Raw genomic sequence first — 11,017 nt, forward strand, 5'->3', positions numbered from 1 at the left:
GGCATTCTCAAATAATTTTATTTTTTTTCCCCAAGGATTGGAAAGAAGACAGAATGAACTTAGAAGGACAAATACAAGCAATCCTATTTTGGGGGTTAGTAACAGAATGTTCTAAGAATTCAACAAATGATATCTTCAACAAGAGGCCTCCATTGAGCCATAACCTGCTAAGAACCCACCCATCCTGTTAGTACAGACAGCCTACTTCTTGTTTTCACAGGCCACAGCCCCAAGTTCTCAAGCTGGTAATGCCCTCTTACCCAGGTAATTCCCTCTCCTCTCTCATGCTCTGCGACTTCTCTCTGATGTCTTGGGGTGACTGCTTTCCACAGAGCATTTTCTCTATGTGTTGCCGGATCTCCTTAGTTCTCACCCCATAAATGAGAGGATTCAAGGCTCCTGGGAGCAGCAGATATATGGCACTGAGTAGGTTCTGAACATCTTGAGACACAGTCTTGGCCACTCGAAAGACAATGGAAGTGGAAAGACCAGAAAGATAGATGGTGAGGATGACCAGTAAGTGGGAGCCACAAGTGTGCAAGGCCTTGGCTCGGGCTCCCCCAGAAGAGATCCGGAAGGCAGCATAGATGATACGGGTGTAGGAGCTTCCCAGCAAGGCCAGATCAAAGGTCACGGTGACCAACCGCATAGCCAGTCCCAACCGGTTGTTGAAGGTCAGGTCTCCACAAGCTATGCTCAGCAGTGCGATGTATTCGCAGGTGAAGTGTCGGATCACGGAAGTCCGGCAGAATCGAGCTTTTGCAGTTAGTACCACTAGGGGCACTGCCACTCCTAGGCTCCGGGTCAGGGCAAAGGTGGCCATCAGGCCCAGTAAGTGAGAGGTCATCAGTTCAGTATAGCGAAGTGGGTGGCAAATGGCCACATAGCGATCTAGGGCCATGGCCAGCAGGAGGTTGTAGTCCAGGAGGAGCGTAAAGTAGATAAAGAACATTTGCGCTAGGCAGCCATGTAATGAGATGGGGTTAGCATAATGCACAAAGCCTTCCAGCATTTTAGGCATCACAGCTGTGGAAGCACAGATGTTGACAGCCAGGAGCAGGGCAATGAGCACGTACATGGGCTGATGCAGACTCCTCTGGGCCACCACTGTATGGATGACTAAGGCATTGGCAGAAACGATGGACACATAGAGGAAGGTAAGCGGCAGGACCAGAAGGGGCCGCCGCTCCTGCAATCCAGGGAAGCCCACCAGGAGAAAGCTGGTGTAGGAAAAGTTGAAGATACTGGTATTTCCATCCTCACCCATTGACTTTGGTCCTGGCACCAGGCGTGAGAATCAGAGGCTGTTAGAACAAAATGGTTATTTTAGGAGCCTGAGGCTTGCATGATGAAAACCTATCTGTAGGATGCGCGCGCGTGTGTGTGTGTGTGTGTGTGTGTGTGTGTGTGTGTGTGTTGCTTTGGAGCAGACATGTACAAGGCCAGGTGTTTGGGGAGCTACCCAGATGAATAGGACATTCCTTGTCCCCAGGGAGCTCCTGGTTTTCTCTGTGTAAAACATAAATGTATGAGATATATTTATATTTGTTTGGGGGATGTTACAGGTGTTTTATTGTTGAATAAAATATAAGTAAGAAAATTAGATGTGGCATATGAGAGGGGAAAGTGATGTTCAGAGGTAAAACAATAAGAAAAGTTCCTTTAGTTAGGAGGGGTAAGAAAGTACATAAAGGATCTTTGTTCCAAGGAGTTTGGGAAGCATCCAAGTAAGGCTTCAGACTCAGGAGAGGAGTCAACCAGGAGCAGAGGACTTACCTGTGTGCTCAAGGTACACTGGCTGGGCCAGAGGAATGTTGCTGAGGAAGCTGGTTTTCTGGGGCCCAAAGCACCAGGCTGCAGAGTCTGGTCCGGTTCTTAGCCCCTCTATTCTGGCGGCAGCACCTCTTGCCTGGCCTTGTCCTGGAAGCTTGCTTTTCTTCACGACGGCGAGTCCAGGGAGAGCAGGAGTTCACCAGTGCACCGTGTGCAGAGCCGCACAGACCTTCCCAGGGCTTTGCTTGGGGTCCATGGATGAGGTCTAGGAGGAGGTGTACACTCAGATGGCACCTATCTGAGAGTGATTACACATCAGGAAATGTTCCAAATGCTTTCAGAAATTAACTTTAAAAAAAAATCTTTACTTGGGCAGCTGGAGAGATGACTCAGTGGCTGAGGGCACTTACTGTTCTTGCAGAGGACCCAGGTTTATTTCCCAGCACCCACATGATGGCTCACAACTGCCTATAACCCAGGGGATACAAAGCCTTATTCTGAGCTCTGCAAGCCTTGGGCACACGCAATGCACAGAATGCATGTGAGCAAGACACTCATACACATAAAATTAAATAAATAAATGTAATTTTTTAAAATGTCTTCAGTTTGGTAAGTGTTGTGGTGCATGCCTTTCGACCCATAATGCAGGAAACAGATCTCTGTGAGTTTGAGACTAGCCTGGTGTAGATAGTGAGTTCCAGACCAGCCAGGGCTACATACTGAGACCCTGTCTAAAAACAAAACAAAACTTTGTTTTATCAGCAAGGATACAGAAACACAGAGAGGTAAATCTAGTTTAAGCTACACAGCTAATAAATGACAGACGTGGATTTTTGCCATTCCATTTCACAATGTACTCTTTTCACAAGTTCAGGATTCATACCTTCTCTTGGCTTGCCTAGGACTTGCTGGGTTATAGAACTGAAAGTCTGGAATCCCCAGAAAATGGCCAGGCGGACCCAACAACTAGTCACTGCAATAACTGCTATCTACACTGAAGATCAGAGAAGCCTTACGAGTTGTGGAGCAACCCAGAAATGTTTTCCTCCCTCTTTATCAGTGTTTGTGTGGGTATGACTAGACTCCCTCTGAATACCAGAGGATGCATGTCTACTAACAAATCCTCACCGGGAAGAGGATTTGGGAGGAAGTGGGTTTGGAATTCTCCCGACCCTGGGATGTCTTTCTGAAATTTTCAGAACATTGCTTTGGACAGCAGATTTTGGAAGAGCTATCATTGCTTGGGTTGGGTGAGGACCAGACAACCTTTGTGGCAAAGTGATAAAAATCTGTATAGTTGAGTCTGGAAAAGACTGTAGAGGATGGTGGAAGTGAGACATGGACAAGGCAAGAACTGGTACACCGAAGGAGGGAAATGAAACCTGGGGGAACAGTAGCCAGGAAGGCATCAGGCAGTCTTGTAGTCCTTCTTTCCAGATATACCAGAGGGTAGAGAGAAGACTGGCAGGCAGCCCATACATCTCTTGACTTGGACAAGGTTGCCCAGTCCTTATCATATGATCTATAATTTGTTTTCCTGTCTCATGTCTTGGTGTTCCTTGGATAGATTCCATAAGGAACATCTTTGACACAGGACCCTGAGGCAGTCAATAAAGACGATGCAGAATAATGACCCTGCTAAGAAAGGACAGAAAACATGCCGGGGAGTGTGGAGGGCTGCCATTTAACTGGCTAAGAAAGCTTAGAAAGCTAAGGAAGAACTTCCTAGAGACAAATCAACCACACAGCAGCCAATTAGAGAGAAATAGAATGATCAGTAGCTTCAAGACTTTAAAGCTATAATGATTTCTATTGGAGCTGCCAAGCTCTGAAAAGGGAGGAATTGGGTTGAGGTTCTAGAAGGCATAGTTAATGAACTGCATTCGGATACTTTAGGCAACTCACAAGTGAAGAGTTTTTTAGTCAATGACTGTACATACAAGTGGAGAGTTCAGATGAAGGATTGAGGCTGGGGATAGGAATATGGGGCGTGAGATAGCATCTCAAGGCACAGACAGAACAGTAGGTGTCAGTGAAAGGCTTAAGGGAGAGAAGAGAGAGATCCAGGAGCAAGCAAGCAGAAACTGCAGGAGACTTGGTTGCTGAGGAGGCTTCAAGGTATATGAACTTACAGACTAATAAGGTAAAGATCAATGACTCTAAACTGTCCTTTAAGGATTAATGTGCAGAGTAGCCATAGCATGAACAGACAGGAGAGCTGAATGAGACTGCAGACATCACGTGATTCCCGAAGGAAGGGGCGTTATAGCCTCCACAGCACAAAAAGAACTCATTCCCCATACTCACAAAGGATGTGGTCACTGTGGCCATGCTCTAGCAGAGAGACGGTGGTTCTCTCTCTGCCCTCGGGGCATCTTCCACTTCTCTCTCCATTCCCTCAGCTTATGAAAAGTCAATTAGCTATCTGTCATCGGAGAAAACGAGCTTTCCCTTAATTTCATATAGCCTTCTAGATCCCAATCTCCCTTCCTCCTTCCCAAGCTGAGCCCTTGGCATGCCTTTTTTATGACTCAGTCCCTGGCGTGTTTATCTCCCCACTAGACCAGAGGCATTTCTAGTGGGGAGACCATGGCTTATTCATCTCTGCCAGTGTCCAGCACAGAGCCTGCAGAACAGGGTGTCTACAAAGAGTGTTGGGGGAAATCAATGAGCGTGCGAAAGGATCATATTAAACTTGAAGCAGCTCTTGGAGTCTGAGGAATGAATGAGACTCAAACCCTCCAGGTTCAAAGGTTTCAAGTGACTTTCTTAGTTCCCCCAGCAAGAGAACCAAGCTTCAGCTCTTGGTCTTATCTCGGTATCCTTGGGCCCTGCATGAGGCGTCACTGGAAACCTTCGAGCTGTTCTCTCAGCAGCAATGCAAGAGGGTTTATTACATGGCGACTCTGTGCCAGGTGTTCATCATGTAGTGTGTCCTTCCCAATGCCAACTTCAGCTTAATATAAACTCTTGTTTATATGAACCCGTAGGTGAAGATGCTGAGGAGGGGAGAATTGAACTAGCATTCTTTTTTTTTTTTTTTTTTTTTTTTGGTTTTTCGAGACAGGGTTTCTCTGTATAGCTTTGCGCCTGCCCTGGAACTCACTTGGTAGCCCAGGCTGGCCTCGAACTCACAGAGATCCGCCTGCCTCTGCCTCCCGAGTGCTGGGATTAAAGGCGTGCGCCACCACCGCCCGGCTGAACTAGCATTCTTAACGAACTTCAGGCATTAACTTCTGGGACAGAAATGAAATCCAAGTTTGTCAAGGGTAAAATGTAAAGTTGTTTCCAAACTCAGGTTTACCTGCCTCCAAATTTCCCATAATTCCTTGTGCTCACCGTGGCAGCCTGCAATAGTCTCCAAGCGTTTCACTTGCTGGGCCTTGATTTAAGCTCTGAAGAGGTAAGGTCTGTGATCAGTGCCCAGTTCCAAGGCACTGATCTGTGAGTCTGTGCAGGGATGGTTAATTATATGTGGGGCCCACGTGGAGGACCCAGAGGAGAGTCCCAGAGGGGATTCATTTCCAGGGACTTGAAGGAGGGAACAAGGAGAAACCCAGAAGAATCTGTTCCTCTTCATCCTGTTATTATTTCAGTGGTTACTTTAGGATTTGTTGTTGTTGCTTTTTTATAGGCTTATTTTAAACACACACACACACACACACACACAACACACACACACATTAACTACTTTGTACTGTGTTATGAAACATCTTCATTTTGTACTTGAAGTGCTCAAGTTCCTTTTGAGAAAAGGAAGGCTTCAGTTTAATATGTGTTATAAGAAACAGTTGCTTGGGAGTGGAGAGATAGTCCAGCAGTCAGGAGCCCTGGCTGCTCTTGCAGAGAACTGGGGTTCGTTATCAGCACCCACATCAGGTGGCTCGCAACCATTAGTAACACCCTCTTCTGGCTTCTGTGAGCACTTCTCCACACATGTGCTGTACATACATACATGCAGGCACACATACATAAAATAAAAATAAACAAATATTTTTAAAAAAGAGACAGTTACTTCCAAATAAATTACTTTCTTGATATTTTTCTGAGAAGCTTAATCTTGATGCTTCTGAATAGTAGACCCAATCATTGGCTTAAAAAAAAAAAAAGAACTAGCTTTATAGCTGGACCGTGGTGACACACACCTTTAAAAGCACTTGGGAGGCAGGCAAGATCTCTGTGAGTTCGAAGCCAGCCTGTCTACAGAGTGAGTTCCAGGACAGCCAGGGTTACACAGAGAAACCCTGTCTTGAATAACCAACACCAAACCCAAACAAAAAAGAATTAGTTTTATTTTACATGTTTGAGTGTTTACCTGCATGTATGTGTGTGCACCGTGTGTGTGGAGTGCACAGAGGCCAGAAGAGGGTGTTAGGTCCTCTGGAACTGGAGTTACAGGTGGTTGTGAGCCGTCATATGGATGCTGGGGACTGAACTCAGGTCCTCTTCAAGAGCAGCCAGTGCTCACTCTTAACTGCTGAGCCATCCGTCTTTCCAGCCCCACAACGGCTTTCGAATGTTTCTAAAATGATTGTTTTCCAAAACTGTGGCTTCTTCTTTCTCCATCATTGCCATCCAGTGGCTTTAAAGCCCTTTTTATTTCCACAAATAACAAAGATTTCAGCTTGAGTCTTCTCCTGAGCTACAGAGGAGTCAGCCACCCCCACCCACAGATGTTGCATCCGTGATTCAGCCAACTATAGATCAAAAGTAGTTTTAAAAATTGCATCTATGTTGAATGTGAATAGACCTTTCCTGCTTATGATTTCTTCAATGCACTTTGTAACAATTATTTATATAGTGTTTACATTGCATTAGGTCTCATAAGTATCTGTAAATGATCAAAGTACACGTATGGGAGAACAAGTGGAGGTTACATATGATTACTACCCATTTTACGTAAGCGATTTGAATATCTGCTACTTTTGGTGTAGGAGGGGTCCTGAGGCCAATCCAGCATGGATAGGAGGGATTACCGAGCAGTTTACCTTTCAATGACCTATTTAACACCCTCATTTAGTGGTCATTTACCTCCATTCAGGACACAAACATGGTCCTGCCTTGGGTCATCACTCCCACCCCTGCTTTTATATTTCATGCTGACCTCCAGGACTTGAAACTTTCCCACTCATTCAGAACACTCCCATCTCGTCTATCCTTCTTGTACAGAGGTCAGACTCACTCTCCAGTGCTCCTGTTCCTCATGCTACCTGCTGAGAGTCGGGTGGAAGCTGTGTGTGGAATAAGACACAGCACAATGGTCAGTGCTTCAGCCCCTCCCTCCTTTCCAAAATGGAGGGGCCCCTCTTTCTTTTAAGACTTGTCTTTCCTGCTCTGCATCATTCCATGGCTCTCTATTGTTTGAATCTTAGATGGTCTTTTAATAAAAAAAACCAGAGTCAGATATCAGGATGAAAGCTGAAAGATCAGAAAAGCAGAGCAGCCAGCCCCTAGTTCTTACCTCTACAAAATCCTCAGCCTAGAGAGAGTTCCTGTTTCCTCACACCTTATATACCCTTCTCTGTTCTGCCATATCACTTCCTGGGATTAAAGGCATGTGTGCTTCCCCCCAAGCAAAGGCATGAGATCTCAAGTGCTGGTATTAAAGGTGTGAGCCACCACTGCCTGGCTCTGTTTCTCTCCTAGACTGGATCAATCTCATGTAGCCCAGTGTGGCTTTGAACTAACAGAGATCCAGACGGATCTCTGCCTCCTGAGTGATAGGATTAAAGGTGTATGTCACCACTGCCTCACCTCTGTCTAATCTAGTGGCTGACTCTGTCCTCTGATCCTCAGGCAAGTTTATTAGGGTACACAATATATCACCATAGCTCTTTTCCAACTAGCAGAAACCAAGGCAGAGTGTTCCTGTGGGATGGAGGATTCCAAGGTTGCTTCCTACTCCCACCACCTTTGAATATCTGAACCAAGAATCATATTCTAGTCTCTCCTTTCTGGCCTTGTGTTCTTTCTTTTCTGCAAACTTTTAATCCACATCTTCTTTTTCTTTCTTTTCATCTATGGTTTTCTATTTGCTTCCTGAAAGCTTCTCTCCATCCTCATTCAGGTTCATGGTGCTTTTTATTTCAGTCCTCACCATTTCACTTCATTGAAATTGACTATCTCTGTGTAGCATACTCGGGCTAGAACCCTGCTCCTGGGCATGCTGAATATGTTCTCCATCACTGAGCCATACCTCCATCCCTCTCCAGTCTATTGAAGGAAAAGATCATATTCCCAGGGCCTGGAGAAAGAAACAGTCAGTCCTGAAACAGTCACCAGCCACTTGTACAGCACTGAGTCCAAGGACCCATCTGTCCTCCTCCATCCACCAGAGTTTCTAACATCATTGACTACTCCAACTGATGACACAGCCTCCTCTTCTTGCATTTGTAAAGCCATTCACCTTGTTTCTGCTTCTGACCTTGACGTACAAATCCAGCCTCCTGGTTTCTCCCACACCTGGCTACAGCTCTTCTCCTCTTGGCTTCTCCCACATCTGGCTACAGCTCTTCTCCTCCTGGTTTCTCTCACACCTGGCTACAGCTCTTCTTGTCTTGCAGTCACTAGACAGGCTCAGCACCTCTTTCCTCTCCACATGAGTGTAACAGCCTCCTAACAGCTCTCTTGGCCTTCACATCAGACACCCTTTGATCTGCATTCTCCCATGGCAGCAGGACAATCACACACAGCATGATCTGGCCACCTTCTTGCTTTGGATCTTCAATGAATGTTGCTTGGAGGAAAACTCAACCTCTTGCCGTGACAGAAGGGGTCTTCTATTGTCTAGTCACTCCTGCTCATGCACGTTTCATTTCTTCCCACAGCCCTCTAATCACCCACACTAGGGAAACAGCAGTGAGCGTCCACGTCTGCTGTGTTTATCTATAACTCTAGTCCTAGAATAGGTGTCCTTCTCTTTAGCCTCTCCTTTCCAGAGAACACTTTATTATGCCTCAGCCCTCATTCAGACCACCAGATGCTCTGGAGGCATTCCTACCTTTAGCGAATGTCTCCTCCTCCTCCTTTCCACAGAGTTTTGTACAGAAACTACTATTGAATATTATACCATAGATTGCTAGATTTGGGATCTCCTTCTGGAGAGAGACAAAATTTTCTCTTTCTTTGCAGTCATTGAGTTACAATGATGTATGCAGACTAAACATTTGATGGATATATAAATAAATGAATGACTAAAACATATGCAGAGGGAAGAGGAGAGAACGTCAAGCCAGGAACAGCAGCCTGCTTTGCTGATGGTAGTTCAGAATGAGCAGGTGTTTTTCAGAAAGTGGACATAAGACTCTCAAAGATGAATGCAGGTAAGACGGGCACTGTGGCTCCCGCCTCTAATGCTAAGAAAGGAGAATTGCTTTGAGTTCCAGGTCATCCTGGGCTACTTAGGGAGTTCTAGACAGCTGAGGCTATAGAATAGAACCTTGTTACGAAAAGATCATGACTATAGCCATGACAAAATGTACCAGAGATGACTCACATGGATGCCCCTCCTTCACTAAACAGTGAGAGTGACTTTGGGACCCACAAATCCTGGATAATCAGCCTGGAAGCTCTCTATGTGAGGGCCGGGACTGGGGCTTCTCAGTGGAGACCTGTTGCTGAGTCCTTTGGAGCAGAGTTACCAGGTGCTGCCTGATTTCCTTGGTCCTGGCCCCATAGATGATGGGGTTGACCAGACATGGGAGCAAGAGGTAGAAAGCACTGAGCAGGTTGTGCACGTCTTGGGAGGCAGTGCGGGCCACACGGTAGACGATGGATGAGGACATGGTGGAGGAGTAGACAGTGAAGATGACCAGCAGGTGGGAGCCACAGGTGTTCAGGGCCTTGGCCCGTGCTCCACCTGATGAGATCTTGAAGGCAGCATGGATGATGCGCGAGTAGGAGGCTCCCAGCAGAAGCATATCCAGGACTCTGTTGAAGACTCGAACAGTGAGTCCCACGGTCTTATTCAGTGAGATATCCCCGCAGGAGAGCTTCATGAGGGCCATGTGCTCACAGGCAAAGTGGTGGATCACCTCTGAGCGGCAGAAGCGGACTCGGGAGGCCAGCACCACCACTGGAGCCACGATGCACGTGCTCCTGGTGGCTGCCAACCCCACCAGGCCAGCCAGAAGCTGTCCTGTCACTATCTCTGGATAGCGCAGAGGGTAGCAGATAGCCACATAGCGATCCAGGGCCATGACCAGCAGGATGTTGCAGTCAAAGACAATGAGGAAGTAGATGCAGAACATCTGTCCCAGGCACCGGGGGAGGGAGATGCGGTTGAAGCGCGTGGAGAAGCTGAACAGCATGGCAGGCAGCACGGTGGTGGCAGCGCAGATGTTGACAGCCAGGAGCAGGGCAATGAGCAGGTACATGGGCTGGTGCAGGCTCCGCTGGGATGCCACCGTGTGGACGACGAGGGCATTGGTGAAGAGGATCACCAGGTAGAGGCTGAGGAAGGGCAGCACCAGGAGGGCTCTGGCTTCCCGCATCCCTGGGAAGCCCACCAGGAGGAAGCTGGTGTAGGACTCATTGTAGGTGCCATTGTCCCACCCTGACATGATGCCTGAGGGCGCAGGGCAGCTCCAGGGAGAAGCGGGGGCAGGATGCCTGGTTTCAGTCCCTGAAAGGTCCTGCAAGAACCTGCCCCAGCCTCACCAGGCTGGCCTGGGTGCTTTGCCTGTCATCAACTACAGCCTTTCTGTGGAGGAAATGAAGAGCTGCATGTCAACTTTTAGAATGATATTTTAGGAAATAACTACTTTCCACACTCCCTACGTGTTGTTCCCCACCCCCCTTTTTTCAGGGAGTCCTGATTGAAGACCCATTTTGTGCTAGTTTGTATACCTGGGACTTGGAACACTGGGTGAGTAATAGAGTGACTTCAGATTGTATTGAATGCGATCAAAGTGACAAGAGAGAAATTCAGTGAGCTCTAAGGTGCTGAAATGGAATCTTTCCCATTCTAGGTTTAGCTGATGTGGCAAAACCCAAGGTGGGGAATAAACCACAGAGCAGCTTCTCTCTGTTAGTTTTTAAGACTCTACTATCTGGGTGAGCGGCATAATTGATTCTTTGGCTCTTTCCCACCTCTTTCTCCCTCCTACCCCGGCTTCTTTCTGGAACCATCTCTGAATGCTGCATTCTCTCAACCTTGAATTTTCAACTGACTCTTGAGAAGCACAAACCTTTAGTCGAGAGAGCCATCCGAGGCTGACCCTGGCATCTGACAGATGAGGATATG

At 47.0% G+C, this 11,017-nt stretch overlaps 2 protein-coding genes across 2 annotated transcripts; both read right to left on the reverse strand.

Moving 5' to 3' along the window:
• On the reverse strand, positions 1 to 4,254 carry LOC102921592 (olfactory receptor 52E8-like). The gene is made up of 3 exons (XM_006993317.3): positions 4,081 to 4,254; positions 1,777 to 2,071; positions 1 to 1,304 (listed from the first exon to the last, which is right to left on the reverse strand). The coding sequence occupies exon 3, from the start codon at positions 1,265 to 1,267 to the stop codon at positions 257 to 259; it is 1,011 nt and encodes a 336-aa protein (XP_006993379.1). The 5' UTR covers positions 1,268 to 1,304; positions 1,777 to 2,071; positions 4,081 to 4,254; the 3' UTR covers positions 1 to 256.
• A 4,880-nt stretch (positions 4,255 to 9,134) lies between these two features.
• On the reverse strand, positions 9,135 to 10,408 carry LOC102921903 (olfactory receptor 52K1-like). Its single transcript, XM_006993318.2, has one exon. The coding sequence runs from the start codon at positions 10,332 to 10,334 to the stop codon at positions 9,330 to 9,332; it is 1,005 nt and encodes a 334-aa protein (XP_006993380.1). The 5' UTR covers positions 10,335 to 10,408; the 3' UTR covers positions 9,135 to 9,329.
• Positions 10,409 to 11,017: the final 609 nt, after the last annotated feature.

The sequence above is a fragment of the Peromyscus maniculatus genome, chromosome 1 (genome assembly GCF_049852395.1).
Source record: "Peromyscus maniculatus bairdii isolate BWxNUB_F1_BW_parent chromosome 1, HU_Pman_BW_mat_3.1, whole genome shotgun sequence".
Lineage (NCBI taxonomy): Eukaryota > Metazoa > Chordata > Mammalia > Rodentia > Cricetidae > Peromyscus > Peromyscus maniculatus.

Coding starts and splice junctions, on each gene's coding strand:
- LOC102921592 (XM_006993317.3), bottom strand. CDS start 1,267: ATGGGTGAGGATGGAAATACCAGTATCTTCAACTTTTCCTACACCAGC.
- LOC102921903 (XM_006993318.2), bottom strand. CDS start 10,334: ATGTCAGGGTGGGACAATGGCACCTACAATGAGTCCTACACCAGCTTC.